The sequence below is a fragment of the Neolamprologus brichardi genome, chromosome 5, assembly GCF_056152115.1.
Source record: "Neolamprologus brichardi isolate AB-2024 chromosome 5, ASM5615211v1, whole genome shotgun sequence".
Classification (NCBI taxonomy): Eukaryota; Metazoa; Chordata; class Actinopteri; order Cichliformes; family Cichlidae; genus Neolamprologus; species Neolamprologus brichardi.
Window position 1 is genome coordinate 17,207,573 of NC_142108.1, and position 17,632 is coordinate 17,225,204.

The 17,632-nt window shown below is 38.9% G+C and overlaps 1 protein-coding gene and 1 long non-coding RNA gene across 2 annotated transcripts; one reads left to right on the forward strand and one right to left on the reverse strand.

The window, feature by feature from the left end:
* LOC102784686 (sodium- and chloride-dependent GABA transporter 2) lies at nt 1-12,453 on the reverse strand. Its single transcript, XM_006783300.3, has 14 exons — nt 12,258-12,453; nt 9,947-10,081; nt 9,723-9,863; nt 9,432-9,519; nt 7,523-7,655; nt 5,972-6,106; nt 5,774-5,877; nt 5,135-5,259; nt 4,229-4,341; nt 3,981-4,118; nt 3,664-3,766; nt 3,281-3,381; nt 3,017-3,187; nt 1-1,207 (listed from the first exon to the last, which is right to left on the reverse strand). Exons 1-14 carry the CDS (start codon nt 12,430-12,432, stop codon nt 1,112-1,114), a joined length of 1,758 nt encoding a protein of 585 aa, XP_006783363.2. The 5' UTR covers nt 12,433-12,453; the 3' UTR covers nt 1-1,111.
* Nucleotides 9,154-15,744, forward strand: LOC102784404 (uncharacterized). Its single transcript, XR_436656.3, has 3 exons — nt 9,154-9,468; nt 9,734-10,087; nt 11,686-15,744. It is a non-coding gene; the product is annotated as an uncharacterized LOC102784404 (long non-coding RNA).
* Nucleotides 15,745-17,632: the final 1,888 nt, after the last annotated feature.

A 17,632-nucleotide genomic window follows, 5' to 3' on the forward strand; every position in this document is an offset into this window, starting at 1 on the left:
TTTAGAAAAAAGGAAAACTCTGAATTAAAGTGTTAAAAAAAAATTGTGTTACAGATTCAAGCAAGTCCTAATACCTTTGTGGAGGATATACATATTTGGTGTATTATATTTAATAAAAATACATGAATTAGACCCTGAATAAATGTTAGCCACAGAAATTCACCTGTCATGCTGTCATGGTGCACATAGCCAGTGACCCAAACACTGCTGAGGGAGTAGATTTGTTTGGTTTTTGGGTATTTGAAACCTACAAATATTACTGCTCAGTACAACATGTTATACATCCAGTCTCTTTAAGGATTTCAGATGTGCTTCTTTTGGACATATAAATGCCACAGACAGATCTCCTAAAACAAACTCTGATAAATTTATCCCAACCCATTATGTTTATAGCTGTTCTAGAGTTCTTAATAGAAATGTAAATCCATGCGTAAATACAGAAGTAAAATAAAAAAGCTCTTAATACTCTCTCTTAATGCTCTTCTTTAATCCAAGAAAATACTTACCCCTAAAATATAACAAAGTAAAACTAGCTTATAAGATGTTGTAGAATTATTGTATAAATTCAAGCAGGAAGCATCTTTACACCTATGACAACTGTAAAAGAGGTACTGTATATTCATTTAGATTTATATGTAGTAAAAAAATGCTATTTTTTCCTCCCAGTGAAAAACACAAATGAGAATTTGGAATGCCGATAATATGATGATAATCTTTATGGATAAAAGTACTTCACCACCTACACATTACACTTACAGGAAAGCCATGCCACGTAGCTCCTAGGACACAGCTTTTGTGCTGATGTTAATGCCAGAGGAACTGTCGTTCTGTACCACTTTGTCCTTTTAGCTTAGAGTTGAATATAGCAATGATGGCAGTGAATTTCAGTGGATTTCAACACAATTTAATAAAAAAAAAAACAAAGAAGCTTATTTTAGATCTTTGATCTGTCAAGCTGGTCTTTTTGGGTTAAAACAATTTGCTGTACTAAAAATGACCCACCATATGAAAACCATGCAGTAAACAAGCTACTCTACATATTTTTGAAATTAAAAAAAATTAAAGTTGCTCTTAAAGTTTGGATTTTTTTAAAATATGGTCATTTGCTCCATTATCGTGGACATGCAGTGAAGCTCGCCCTTTCTTTTGCTGTCACCTCTGCCATCACTGGAAGATCATCTGCTGGGCGGGAGCTGGTCTTAAGACGCTGGAAAAAGGCATTAAGATTGTCAATGAATATCACCAGGGGCATAATTTCCAGGGGGGTTAGGGGGGTTATTACCCTCCAATAATCAGACCCGACCAATATAGCCTCTCCAATACAATTATGAATTACCTTGCATAGATAGGCTGTTGATTTTCTTTACTCATTTCAGGTATTACCAGCAAAATAGTTGCATGTTTAATCATCTGGGAATTTACCCAGATTTATTTATTTATTTATTTAGAGATCTTGACCCCTCCAATGTCCAGAACAAAGTTACGCCGATGAACATCACAGTTAGTTATTCAAATACAAAGCTGCCACTAGTCAAAGGAGCTTGCAAAGAAAAGCGTCTGGACTTCTTTAAGTTACTTGAAGACGTTTCACCTCTCATCCGAGAGGCTTCTTCAGTTCTAAGGTCAAATGGTGGAGAGTCCCAGATATAACCCTAGTGGGAGTGTCCCCCCACAGAGGGACAAAGGGACCCCCTGATGATCCTCTAATCGCCTGAGCCAAGGTGTGGAACTGGGTGTGGGTCCCAATCAGCCAGAGTTTCGGGTGAGTTCATTGTGAAACCTGGCCCCACCTTATCATGCGAATTCCTGAGGTCAGATGGCCCAGGATGACTGTTTGCCTTTCCTGGACTGCGCTGTGCACATTGAAGAGAATGGCAACCTCAACATCGAAGTTTACCGGAAGCCCACACACACGGACCAGTACCTCCTGTTTGACTCCCATCACCCTCTGGAACACAAACTTGGAGTAATTAGGACCCTACACCACCGGGCAGAACATGTTCCCTCTAAGCCTGAAGGGAAAAAGAAGGAACACACACATGTAAAGGAAGCACTCAAAACGTGCGGCTATCCTAAATGGGCATTTTTAAAGTCAGCAAAGAGGCACAGAAAAGAAGATCAGACACCAGCGAGGGAGGATAAGAAGGACAGGCGCAACAACATTGTCATCCCCTATGTAGCCGGTGTATCAGAGAAACTCAGGAGGGTTTTCTCCAAGCATGACAACCCGGTGTACTTCAGACCCAGCAACACACTCAGACAAAAACTGGTTCACCCGAAAGACAAAACGCCAGAACACAGACTTAACAATGTGGTGTATGCAGTACAGTGCAGCGAGGAATGCCCAGACCTCTACATTGGAGAGACCAAACAGCCACTTCACAAGCGCATGGCACAACACAGAAGAGCGACCTCCACAGGACAAGATTCAGCTGTCCATCTGCATCTTAAGGATAAAGGACACTCTTTCGAGGATGCCAATGTTCACATTTTGGACAGAGAGGACAGATGGTTTGAAAGAGGAGTGAAAGAAGCCATCTATGTCCACTGTGAGCGACCATCTTTGAACAGAGGCGGTGGTTTACGACACCAACTCTCTGCCATCTATAATCCAGTTTTGAGATCCCTTCCCAGACGCCTTAACGCCCACTCACACCCTGGGCCATCTGACCTCAGGAATTCGCATGATAAGGTGGGGCCAGGTTTCACAATGAACTCACCCGAAACTCTGGCTGATTGGGACCCACACCCAGTTCCACACCTTGGCTCAGGCGATTAGAGGATCATCAGGGGGTCCTTTTGTCCCTCTGTGGGGGGACACTCCCACTAGGGTTATATCTGGGACTCTCCACCATTTGACCTTAGAACTGAAGAAGCCTCTCGGATGAGAGGTGAAACGTCTTCAAGTAACTTAAAGAAGTCCAGACGCTTTTCTTTGCAAGCTCCTTTGACTACGATGACCTGGATGACTGAGAACCTTCACAGACACAAAGCTGCCACTAGTAACATCACTGACCTGCCAGAGAGTCCCTCTACCTTTGGCCAGTTTGTAGATCATAGTGACTGGGATCATAGAAAGAGACGACATGGCGAGGAACCAGCCAATCCAGTAAGCCCACCAAGGATACACGTAGGTGTTGTTGAATTTCAGTGGTGTGTAACTTATCAGCAAAAACACAAGGGTTCCCTTTAAAGGGAATCATCGTCAATAATAAACAGTGAAAGATGGAAATTATACAATATCGATAAACTATTTAGTCAGACTGCTTCAGATGCTTACACTGCAAATAAGAGGAGTGGCATACAGCCAGCAGTACTTGATTAGTGACAAAGGTTTGTAACCAATCATGTCCTCAATGTTGTCACAGAAGCGTTGAGCACCTAGGACAGAAGTATTTATTTAATTATTGTAAACAAAAAAGAAGCTAGGGCGATTTTTACCTGGGTTAGCATGTTCACAGTTGCTGCTAATTTCCAATTTGCAGCAACTATAAGCGCATATGTTGCAACAAAGTGTACTCTTTCCCGTACAAGGATCTTGCTGTTGCTGCCTCCTCCACTTACATGTCTTTCCATGTCTGCACATTGAAGGGTGTGAACCTCCGTTTCTCTTTGGTTTCCATATATATATAAACAATTGTACCACTGACATTTATAACATACCATAGATCCATCCAATAATCACTGACTGGAAAATTGCCATCAGTAGAAGAGTGGGCCCACTGCATACATAGTGATCAAAGATCTGCAGAATGTATGCACCAGCCTAAAATGAAAGCAGCAAATACAGTGGATTTGATTTATTTAAAAAAAAGTATTACTGCAAACAACTCAAAATCCTGTTGATTTAATGGAAACAAAAACACATTTTAGGAGTGTACCTACTGTGTATTTTGTGTCAATTGACCATGCCGCAAAAAGATTTTACACAGTAAACTGATTACTTTTGACCAACAATAAATGTGCTTCTGACAGCTCACCTCTGACACTAATAACAGGCCAAACATATAGCAGAGCGCACAGATCAGCATCAGATAAAGCTCTCTGCGGTATCCTTTTCGTATCTGGGCTGGGTACACATCTGTTAACGAGGTCATGATGCTCTCGAGACCTGCAAACTGCAGAGCAACACAAAGACAGGTTAGTGTCAAGATAAGTTAAGCAAGAGAAAAACAATAACACTGCATTACATTTTTTTTTACAAGACATAAGAAAGACTGAAGCTGACCTGGCCATCTATTCCCAGTAAGATGATCATGGTGAAAAAGCACACAGACCAGACCTGAGGCCATGGCAGCAGGGTCACAGCTTGTGGGTAAACTATGAAGACAAGTCCTGGACCTACAGAGTGAAACCAAGAACAAGTGTCACGGATTCAAATATTGGGGATGGATACAAGAGGAAAAACCAAAATAACAACACTGGTCCGGCCGGGTTGAGTCAAACGATGATTTTAATGATCACACGCGTGGGAGATGGACGCCGTACGCAGACAGCATCAGATCTCAATATGGTGGAGCACTGATCAAACTCTTATAGCCTCTAGTGGCCCCCACCTAATCATAAAAGCCTAAACATTCACATTCTTTCTCTCACACGGCGCCTAAGCTACGACCATGGCTCCCTGTTTATCTGCTCCTGCTGAGATGGGGCAGAAAACCTCTCCGGTATGTTCTGTTCTCTTCTAATCAGACAAATAAGGCGATGACTTTCTGCGAACAGTATTTCTTATAACTCAGCAGTATAATGCATCATAAAACAATATCATTCATTCACAATAAATCAGCAGTCTAATGTAATGCAAATCAGTTTAACAAATGTAATAGTTATCACCTTCTTCTAATTCAGGAGAATAATGCAAACTAAAACTACATAATAATTCACAATCTTTAATTAGGGGTCTAACATGGCATAAAATAATATTATAATCCCACACAAGTAAATCATGTCAGAGTGCCACAGTGTCTTTAGTTTACGGAGAAATGTTTAATGCATTTTAAAATTTAGAAGGTTCCAGGCTTAATAATTGTCATGAGGAAAAAGATTATTTCTCAATTAACAATCCGTAACTTTAGAGAAAAAAAACAAAACACATGCCAGTCTGAAATCTAACCAAGCAGGTGTGCAGCCTCACCTGATTCAGCAACTGTAGCAATGTCCATACCCTGTTTTTGTGACATGTAGCCCAAAACTGAGAATATCGCAAAGCCCGATACGAAGCTGGTCCCACTGTTCAACAAGCAAAGATAGAAGGAGTCTCTGCAAATCAGAAACAAAGCTTGCTGTCTTTATTTGTGAATCGGTAACGTACAACAAGGACTGACACTGTGATAACAAGAAATTACTAAAACTTCTAAAAATGTCTCTGTGTGTGTGCGTGTGTGTCTTCTGTTCTTCGCCTATCCTGATGCACACTTAAGTTTGGGTTTTTTTGTGTGTGTGTGTTTGGGGTGTGTGTCATATTTATGGAAGTTGTGCTGATGTGAATTTAATTCTTCTTCATGCTGTATCTCACATTTTGTGTTGTTCCTGCATTATCATAACAGTGTTGGTCAGTGCTATTAAATTCTTTTGTTTGGGTGCAGGCTAAAGTTACATTGACTCATAGTAAGGGTTCAACACTTGTAATGAAAAAATTTAATTAAGATTTTGAATCTTTTACACCAGTCTTATTAACTGATAATTCTTTAGCATTAGGAATTAGCAACTATAGTAGGAAATAATTGCAAATTGTGATTTAAACCATCAAATTAGATCTTCATCAGGTAGTCACCTATAACAGTTATTGTTGTACTTGTTGTAGCTTCCAAGTGTAGTCAGGCATCCCAAACATATGGCATAAGAATAAAATATTTGTGTTCCAGCATCCATCCAGACCTGTAAACCAACAAAAGATTATTTTTCCAAAAATGCTGCTACTAAATGCTGTTATCGTGGCACAAACATCAAAAGAAAATAGACTAAATCATACCTGTGGGTCTGCAAGCCGTGCCGGATTGGGATACAAGTAGTATTTGATCCCATGGAAAGCTCCGGGAAGAGTTATTCCTCTGACAAACAGCACAGCTAATGTGATGAAGGGGAATGTAGCTGTGAAATATGTAGCCTGTAAAAAAATAAAACGGGAAATACAAAAAGTACACCATAACTGACAATAGAGGGCATGGTAACATTTGCAAGGGGATATGTTGTGACAATGCTGTGATTTTTTTTAAATTTCACCAATCCATCAAGGTTACTTAATAAGACTATCTTTATTTATTGTTTTTTACAATCTTGAATTTTCTAACCACAATTTCTTGTCACAAACACAAACTGTATCACTTCAGGAAAAAAGGCACCAGTGGATTAATTCAATTAACTCCAGTGATTTAGGAAGAAAAGAAGTTACTACACGCTACAGTAGGTAATTATATGGCAGAGACAGCTGGGATCTATTGCACACGTCTCTCCCACAGAGAGATTTCGCAGTCAGCACTTCCAATTCACTTTCTCACAAATCACAAGCCTCACATGAGTCATGCCTATCCACTGAACGAGGCACACGAGAGTCTTAGTGTGTTTCATAACGTTTCGTCAAACTGTTGCTTTCTATATGAAATTAAACTCGCAACCGTATTTGACATTAGCTTGCTCGTGGCTGCTTTAAGTTTATGTTTGAAAGATTCAAATTGTTCAGTTACTTTTTTTATCGGTCTAGACAAAAAAACCCTTTGGGTTATATAGACTGAATATGTTACATCACAACATGTGGTTTATCTATCTATCTATCTGTCTGTCTGTCTGTCTGTCTAACTATCTATCTAACTATATGAACATATAAAAAGAGATGACGGAAATACGATCTTAAGATTGCTTAGGTCTATTAAAAATGTCACTGTGTAAAATTTCTAATTTTGTAACCCTAACGTGCAGTACCATAGGCTGTTATGTGTTGTGGTCTGCTTTGAAAGCTAAGCACACGTAACACTGAACTATTGGCTTGGCAGCAGCCCAAGAAAAAAAAAACTGTGGCTGTCTGGGTGTTCTGGTCTGTTATTTTCCATGCCACACCTTAGTCACTCAACCATTCTCAGTGAGGAAAAGTTGTTGTGGGTGATTTTAGAACAGGAGGGAAAGTGTTTCAGATTATTTATGACCCCTTCATCATCAAGTAACCACTGATTATAACGTTTTGTGAACTAGACATCCTGTACTATGTCCGTCATTGAATTTAAGTGCCAAACATTAAAAAGACATCCTTTGTTATCTTCTTTGTTAAGCATGCGGTGTGTGCTAAGTGGAACACAAGTCTCCTAAAGGGGTTTTTAGTACTCAGCTGTAAAAGGCTGATGGGGTTTTTTCATCACCCTGCCGCGTGGGCTGGTAAGTGGGTGGGCTGGTAGGCGGGTGGGCGGGCATTGTAGTCACCCAAGTTTCTGAATGCAATAACTCAATAATAAAGCGACGTAGGAGCTTCAAATTGATAATACTGGTGTATCTACTACAAATCTCGGACACACATTTGTCATTTTAGTGTTACCTTTCCTGTGGATTTAACTCCCTTCCAGACACAAAAGTAGCAGATGACCCAGGCTAGAAGAAGACACAGAGAAAGTTCCCACTGAATGTTTCCCAAGGCCTCTATGCCAGAAGATATGTTCAACACCCGACGCCTGAAAGATGATGCAGTGTTAGTTAGATGAATGGCCTTTTAAAGCAGTATGTGTTGTTGTGTAAAACTTCATCTTTGGACTATAGTTACTAGTTAAGATTAAAAAAAAAACATTTTTTACCATTACTGTCATTACCTACACATATGTGTGAGTTTGGAGAAGGCTACAAAAATGGGCAGCATGTGAGCATGCGTGAGTTTGCATGTTGAAAATCCAATACCCAGGAACATTTATATCAGAAAGGAATGTGTTTTAAAAAAATATTATTAGTTACATATTTGATTGACAAGTCACTGGGGCCGACATAAAAGACCTGATGAAGTTGAAGTTCATTAAACTATTCAGAATGATACATGCTTGAATGTGCAATTAAAATCACTTCACACCTTTAGTACACAGGTGTTTTCAATTATTCTGGTTGATTGATCCCATCTCAGTGCTGAGAGGGAGCTATGCTGACAGATGTTACAGCATATGCTGTTACACGTGAACTGTCTTGCTCAGGAAATATGAGTCACTCAGATAAAGCAGAAGATCTGAATAAAACTTCATAATAGTGCAGATTAGGTAATTTCTTTGTTTTCACGTTGTGTTTGAAGGTGTTTTCAGTTAGGAGCAATCAGACATCTGTGTGGCGCTAAGGGGACTCACCAAACTACCTGATAAAACTGGCAAATTTGTCATAGCACATGCAAAGAAACACACGAAAGCAGTGTGGAAAAACAAAGAGCTGATGTGGCTGTGGCATCGACATGCAGAGCTTTTATCTTTAGTATAGTCAGTGTTGGGAAGGTTACTTTTAAAATGTATTCCATTACAGAATACAGAATACATGTCGCAAAATGTATTCCGTTACGTTACTCAATGAGAGTAACGTATTCTGAATACTTTGGATTACTTAATATATTATCATGCTGTTTACAACTAAATGAATGTACTATTGCTGTGATTTATTACTGCTACTGAAGGTCCGCGCCCCGAACCGTAGTAAAGGGACCTCTGGCCGAAAAATAGCTTTACTTTGTTGTCTGGGTCAACTTTGCTAGCGAGAGACAGAGAGAGGCGTTGAAAGGCTGCTCCAACGGAACTTATTGTTTCGGAGGAAAACACGAACACAGCGTACAGTCGAGTCTTAATAGCTTACTTACAACTGGGCTCGTCAGGCACTCTTCTTGGCTGCAGTGGTTATTATTATATTTACATGCTTCCAGCTCCCGTTTTTGCTCGATGACAGCTCTTACTTTCCCTTTTTCTCCCTCCCTCGCTCACAGACACATAACGTGTATGGCAGTCCATTCTCCCTGCAGCACGGACTACACAGCCTATGATGCTACATTCTTTAGAGCTATACCGGTAGCAATCTGCCTATTAGCTTAGCACAACAACAACAAAAAGGCCTCTCTCACCCAGGAAACACAGAGAGAGAGAGCGTCACCCTGTAACCATGGCAACCGTAGCGCTGCCACCTGGAACAACAGAACGTAGCTGTCAAACAAAACCCAAACAGTCCTGACCCGCCACAATATGAAACAGGGAAGTACCGCCGTGTAATCCATTTATTTCAACAAAGTAGCTGTATTCTAAATACCACCTTTTTAAAACGGTAACTGTAACGGAATACAGTTACAGTATTATAGTAACGGAATACTCATATTTTGTATTTTAAATACGTAACGGCGGTACATGTATTCCGTTACTCCCCAACACTGAGTATAGTATACCTATAGCTGAGCTTTCAAATGAAGTTTTATTTAAAAAAAAATCATGATAACTCACTGCCAAAATTCTACAACAGAAGATGATGAATTTACAGGTAACGTCCAGTTGAGGGTGGCATTGTAGTTGTTTATTACCACACAACGATCTGAAATAGATTAAAACACAGTCAAATATGACAAATCTTCAAATGCTTGAATTTTATTTATGTCAGTTAAATTGCTTAAGCAAGATGTCACATTTAGAAACACAATGAAGTGACATTAACATTATGCATACTATTTTTAAGGCCACTGATTTTTTGGTGTATGCAAAGGCAGAGAAAAGTATAATAGCAACATGTGTATTTACTTGTATTCCAGGTGTTATTACAGGTGGCCCATGGCAACTCTCCAGAGAAGGAAGAGAACAAGTAGAGAAAAGCCCAGGCTAAAATCACAATATAGCTGATGCTTCCGTAGAAAATGATCATTTGGCTTGCATATCCCATGCCTGGAAACAACAACTGTTAGCATTGCATTCTCTTACTTTTTCTTCATTGATCTGCTTCACCACAATTCCAGTGGTTAGCTCACCTTCAAACAAGGGGCAGACCTTCCTCCAGCACATGATTCCTCCCTGACTGGTGTACTGGCCCAGTGCCGTCTCCAGCACAAATAGAGGTATGCCACATGTGAGAAGGAATAGGATGTAAGGGATGAAGAATGCGCCTGCAGGTGACAACAAACTACATTAGCACATGACTGGTATACTATATAGCAAAAATATTCATGTTCATCTTTCAAGACAATAAGTACTTACTTGGGCAATGCTAGGATATACTTTTGAATCATGAGAGAAAAATCTAGCTACAGAAACATGTCATATCTGTAGTTAGTAGACTATAAAGGTATTATGAGTGGACTGAAAAGAACTGGGCCCAGGAGGGAACCTTGGGGTACACCACAAATGGTTTGTTTTTTGTTAATGGAATTAGACTTTTCTGATTGGCTAGAATGGATGTCTGACTTGTATCTGCAGTGACACACAGTTACACACAAGTGAATATTACTGGAACTATCTCTGACTGAATTTTCACACAAAGGACACAGTTGAAGGCAATTTGTCTGAATATAAATATATTTTATAGTCTATGTACTTTAGGAAAGGTTCAAAGCCTAAGGTGTAAAATACGGTGGTGCAGCGGCCCAGCTTTAAGCCGGACCTGCTGCCCTTGGCTTCATGTCTTCCCTTTCTCTCTCCTCATTTTGTTATCTATCTTCATTGTTTTATTAAATAAAGTCCAAAAGGCCCCCAAAACAATCTTTTTTTAAAAAAGAAATTTGCATCTAGTTAATTAAAACACCTAGAGGATCTATCTTGAGATATCTTTTTGCAATGCACTTTTAATGAGATGACTATAAATTATACGTTTTTTTCTGCACAATCTGACGTCATTTTGTGTTGCTTTTATGCAAAGTATTTAAATTTCCAATCTTCTTACATTGAGCAATGTTACAGTAAACAATATGACTAAATCAGTAGTGGTGCTTAACTTAACTATCAAAAGCTATACCCAGCCACTTACAGTGTCCTGTCCATGACACATCAAGATAAAGGAACTGTTCATGTGGATTAGGAACACTGACAAACGACTGAAGCCAGCAGAATGTAAAAGATTATACACGGTTACAGAATCTGCTGCAGCATCAGTCTTTACATTATTATTTCTGAGATTCCGATTTTTTATAACTGCAGGGAGATGTTTAGAAGTACAACAGTAGAAACCAGGTCAGGTTTCAGGATGATGCTGTTATAGTATGTAATAGTGTGTGGTCTAAAATAGGATGATTTAGAAAAAGACAGAAACCTTTGAGATATCTCTGTTAGCTGATAGTTTAGATACATTCATATTTACATAATTCAATTGTTCAGCTATTTTTTTATGAGGTAAGCTAATAAAGCCACAAGTATTTTTTATTGCTGTTGCCAAGCAGGATGCAGGATGATTCTTTCTGGGGCAGTTCACTTTCTTCCATTGTCAAATAAGTGCTACCTTGAGCGACTGTGTGTGATTCTTCTGTGACACATGGCTTTTCTCAGTAAGAAAAAAAAAAAGGATGGGAAATAAGAACCCTGAATTTATCACTTGTTATGGGGACACTTGATCAAATTGAAACAACGGCTGATAACGTCTATGAGCAGATTGTCAATTTCTCAAGGATAAAAGCTAGAACATTTATATAATGTCATCATTTTGCTATGGCTGAAAATAGTCGTAAGGCCTGAAGTTTATTTGTTTGAAATGCCTCTGACATATCTGTCCTCATTTAAGGTCAAAGAAGGGGCAAATCACCAACTTTCAAATGAACATTTCCATCCCTAAGAGGTAAGTCAATAATATTTCATCTGTTTTTTGTTTGTTTGATTTCATTCATTCATTTTTGGAACGTTATCATCAAAATCTGCCACGTGAAATGTTTACGATGTCCAGTTTGTTTCCAGTTTAGCACCATCACAGCTGGATATTTTTTCATTCAAGTGGAGCAATGCTGAACTTAAAGGGCTTCAGCAAAGAATCTGATTGTGTTTTTTGGCATGGATCCAGACTGAATGTTATTTTTTATAGCCTTTTGTAACCTGTCAAATCCTTAATCAACAGGCAGACAGAGACACAGATGGATAGCAGATACACTTCACATTGGACAGTTTTAATCATTTGCAGCTTTTAACAAAACTTTGAATGAAAGTATTTGGCAGTGAAAATAAATATCTAATTAAAGCCCATAATTGTACTTTGGTGAATAATAAAAACATATCTTCTCAATTCCTTAAGAAAAAAAAACACTGTGATCAACCATAATACTACACTTTTAATAATTAAGGATAATGAATAGAAATACTTACCTCCACCATTCTTGTAGCAAAGATATGGAAATCTCCACACATTGCCTAGTCCAATAATAGCACCGGCCACAGACAGGATGAACTCCTTTTTGCTGCCCCACTTGCCACGCTCTTCAACAGTTTTTGAAGTGCTCTTTGTGGGGAGATGAAACAGCCTGCACAGAGAGTCTGCCATACTGCTGAGCAAGTGGTCTGATGGTAGTACTGGCAAAGACTCTTGAGTGTCTGGATTGACTGGCTGGGGACTGTCTGATTTGTATTGGGTTACCCAATGCTTATCTAATTGATGACCTGCACGGCCACAAGGGGGACCTCTAGATTTATACCCAAAAGTAATTTCCCAGCATATAGCCGACAAACAGGAGAGAGAAGCACATGTGACTAATCTCTTTTTGAGCATGGTATTGAAGGCTTAGAAAGCAGGGTTCACTGTCTCAAACCACCTATAAATGACTAACAACTACAGTAAAAGTGATAGTTTAACCAAGTTAAAAACAGAGATTAGTCTCATCTCAGTCTTCTTGCATTCATGTATATTGTTATACATTATTACAGTTTTGTGTAATAAAACATACAAGGATCATGCAGGAAATTTCCAATACTTAATACCGAAGTCCCCAAGAGAGTCTTTGCCAGGAGGCCAAGAATTTCTAAAGCCTCATTAGATGCCATTTTCTGTGTGCTGTGTACATTTTGTTCCATAAGAAGAAGTTCAGCTAAATGCCTTAGCACCATGTTGCCTTCTTAATAATGAAGACTTATAGATATTTTGTTTATTTTTAGAGGGAAAATTTGGGACTCTTCTACTGTGAAGCTATACTGTAGTGTACACACTGCAGCGTGCGGTTTAGCATTGTCTTAAAGAAATATGCAAGGCCTACTTCAAAAAAGATTGTTGAGGGGAGCATATGTTGCTCTAAATAATGTACAGACCTTTCAGCTCTGTGCCTTTCCAGATGTGCAGTTTGTAATTAAGTAATTTGCATCTTATTTCCTGTGCAAGCAGTAAAGACACACTCGCTTTTTCACAGGGCTACATAAAGTCTGGTGAAAACTTTATTTTCACGTGACCATATGTGACAAAAGCTTTGAAGATGGTAACCACCTTCCTTGCAAGTGGGTAGAAGCAACCTTAGTGGGATTCAGTTTCACACTGGTTATGTCATGTAAAAGATTTTTTTTTTTAAAGCAGGCCTCAGGTTTTCCCCACTAAATGACCCACAATGCCCTTTAAGATGAAGTTTCTATAGTCTCAGTGTAGTCTTTATTATCTGAATCTGGAGAGAGTTGCTTTAGCCTCATCTGGATAGATGAGCTGACATAGAAACAGAAATATGTCCAGTAAGAAAATTAACTTCAAAACTAGGTAGCAGAGCATCTTTACACAGTCATTCAGAGTTGTTCTCAGGGTTCTCCTGGCTGCCTGAAACATTTCTGCTCATTCTTGATAAAGTGAACCTTGAGCTCACATTATTTATAAACACTCTAAACATCACTCTCACATCAGAATATGTGCCCATAATTATGTGCTAGAAATGTTTCCAGTGCACAGTTGAATCCAAATGGTACACAGGTGTGTAGAAAGTTGTGGGGAACATAAGTTCTTGTTCTATCTAGAGAAATCAATCTTTAGTAAGGATTTGTAGAAGTAATATAGGTTGGTGAACTTTAACCTCCTAAGACCCGAACTCTTCCACAGCATGCATTTTTAATTTCTCTTTGATATTTGGGCATATTGGGGACCGGTGAATGTAAAAACAAAGGATTACCAGATATTTTTTTAACCTTATTTTTGTTTTTATGAAAAATAAGAGCCACATATGAGGATATTCGTCTAAAATTTCGATAGAACAGTAGCCACTCCATTATACTCGTAAGTATCCACTTATGAGTATAATGTCCTCGTAAGTGGATATCAGGCCCTTGTAGAGCAAAATTGAGTCCACATATGTGGACGCCAGGTCCTAGGAGGTTAATGGTGTAGCTGTTATTCCTCACAGTGTGTTTGTGCTCAGGATGCACAACACTTTTTGCATTTGGCTCTATTTTGATGATGTCCTTTTGCAGTTTCTGCAACAGGTAGCAGACCTGGTGCAATAAACTTTAGTGAAGTGGTATCTTTAACAGGACTGGTTTTCTCAGTTTCAGATTAATTGATGGATATGTATTCTATTGTGATAATCAAGTTAAACTCAACCATTTGTCACCATATCTGCAGGAGTTGATTTTGATGAGGTTAATGTTAAAAAGTTCCTGTTCTTCTTACTGTGACACATGCTGAGCAAACACAACAAAAATAAAAAACTTTTTATTTACTTTTAACTTTTTGGATAAACTAAATTGTCTATGTTTAGGAAACTAAATATATGACTTTGATTTTTCAGCTGTTAATGTTTTCTATTTCATGTATCACTTGATATCTATGTTTTCTTCTACTTCCCTTATAACTTGTCCTAGTATTATGTTGCCTCCAAGTATCTAGTAACTAAATTACTCGTATTCATTTCCATCATTTCTTCTCATCAAGGACTATTTATGAGCATCTCACTATTTCAAAGTCACAGCAGGGGGCACCTCAGGATCTTTGATACCGCTCTCTGAGTGGAGACTGATACTTTCCTCCTTTGCTGCCAGTGTTGGCTTTCCCACAAGTGCTTTGCTCCTTTTGGCAAATTCTCTTTGATTAAGCAGTGAAACAACTATTCAGAAAATAAAATTAAGTTTTGATACCACAATGTTAAAATATTCCTTTACAAATAAAAATCCTGCATGCATAATTTAAATTCAGTTCAATTCAATTGTATTTATATAGCGCTAAATCAAAACAACAGTCACCTCAAGGTGACTAAATTAAATTAAAACATGCGAACATGTGAGTCAAAAACAGGGTTTGAGCTTGAAAATCAATATTTTCAATATTTTATCAATATCAATATTTCAATATTTTATAATCAATATTTTCAGCTTCATTCTTCAACACGGTCTGAATTCTCTTAGGCAGACCTTCTTATAATTTCTTTAAGTAGTCTTTAGGAATAGTTCTCCGGGCTTCTTAAAAGACATTCAAAGCTCTTCTTTGAATGTTGGCTGCCTTTTGTTCTGTTATCTGTCAACATGATCCCATACTGCTTCAATATTGTTGAAGTCCAGGCTCTGGGGAGGTCAACGTGTGATTCGTCACTCCAGAGATCACATCTCCACTGCTCTAGAGTGCAGAGACATTCCTTCTTGTCCCACTTTGTTATAATACCACTAACAGCTGACTGTAGAATATTTAGTAATGAGGAAATTTCACGACTGGACTTGTTGAATTTTGCTTTCTACCAGAAAATCTTGAAAGAGAATGTCTATCAAGTCATCCCCTGAAGCTCAAGTGCAGTTTGGCTATGCAAGTCCACATGTGAATGCCTTACAAAAATGAATATTTTGGAGTGTCTTAGTCAAATTCTTTACTTAATTCAGGGTGAGATGCATCGTCTGAACCTTAAACGGGACTGTTCATGCTCAAAAGAGCTAATAGATATTTGTGACCACTGACAAAAACTGGCATAACTTGAAGGAGCCTATAGCATTAACACTGAAGGATGTTGTGGGTCCAAAGACGTCCAGTTGTGAGAACTGTTTCTTTGGAGAGACTTTAAAGATGGGAAGGAGAAGACACACAGGGAACAATGGCCAGACATGAGAAGCAAACACAAGATGCACTGAGTAAAGTGCATCTTGTAAAGTAAAGTGAGCCAGTTGACTGGAGGAAGTAAAGGAGTGGAGCTTACTCCTTTATAAGGGTTTCACTGACTCCAAGGTGATGTTTGACAGTGTGCACAGGCCTTGACTTGGTCAGTAAAGGCCTTTTACTACTGAAAAAAAGCTATGTGAAGGATGTACTGAAGTGCCAGGATAACACCCTATAATATACTTGACATTTTCATACCAGCAATAATTGTTTCTGAACTGGAGACAAATATTTTCCTGTATTGGATATCGGTACATTGATAATAAGTTTACCTCTTTTCATCAGTCCCACATTAGATACCACTTTCCTTTGCCCCATTTTCTTTACTTCCTTCAAGTCAGTATATCCTACCTGTCACCATTTACTTCTGGAGAGGTTTTATAGCCCTGGCGACCTCTAAAGCAGGAGACACAGAGAATGTGCTGTGGATGTTTCACAGGCAAAGGGAATATCTTTGAATGACACTGTTGTAGAGCGGTTAGATATGTAAACCAGACTGGACATGTTCTCTGATTTACAAGAAGCACATCGAGATAAAGGGTAAGTCACATAGAAAACAAAGCTAGCTACACTAGAGAGCCTGAACGATACTCCAATTGACAAAAGATCTGATGGAGAGCAAGTAAAAGAGTTCATCCTTAAATAGTCCAAGTGAGTGAACAGTGGGTTACAATCAGATGTGCCAGCCAGGGAACCAGGGGAAACCTGCAGGTAGTGACACCTCTAGGGAACACAGGAAATTAATGAGAGATAGAGGAGGCAGAGAGAGAGCCATGGAAGGGGGGAAACAGATGGAAAAGATGGGCAAGCAGATACCATGACAACTTCTCTCACAGCCACATTCGAAGTATTTGATCTCTTGCTCTTTAGCACTGCTTTTATGGTGCCAGTAAATACCAGTCATCACAGAGAGGCTTGGGTGGAAGAACTGAGCAGTCCAGTATCAAATGAACGGTGGGAAGAAGGTCTGGAGCGTGGATAAGGCTTCTCTATCAGTTCTAGGTGTGGATTAATACTATTTGAAGTCTTACATTCTCTTATATGAAATCAAAATTCAGCAAGATTGTAATTTAATATTCTTTCTGACAGGGCCTTTACTTCCCAACCAATGAAGCTTGTTTGAAACCAAACCACGATTCATGAATTATGGTGCTATGTTGACATTTTTCTGTGCAAGTAGTAACTTTTTTTCCTTTGTTTGTGTTCTTGACCTTCCTGGCAGAGCGGGCAGCCTAACTTTTATGATTATTTTGTATTTTCTCCTGTTGAGGAGCAGTTTTAGACAGGGTCAACAAGGGGTGCTAGAATCACCCAGTGACCATCATCAACAAGCCTGGGATGAATGGGAGAGTAAACTCAAAGCTGGTTAAGGAAGACCTTCAATACATGTCCTGCTTTGACATCATGAACCAGAACATGTATTACAATGCTTTTAAGAATACTTCCAGAAATAAAAATGCACTGAAGGACATAAGATGTTGATTCAGAGGCAGAGATTTCTTCAGAAAAGAGGCAGGACAGACTGTCCACACGTCTGTCCATGTGTCTGTCCTCTCACCTCCATAAAGCTTAAAAAGCTTAAACAGGAGAGATGATGGCACCAAATCTGAGTTTAAAAGACAACATTTTATTAAAGCGAAAC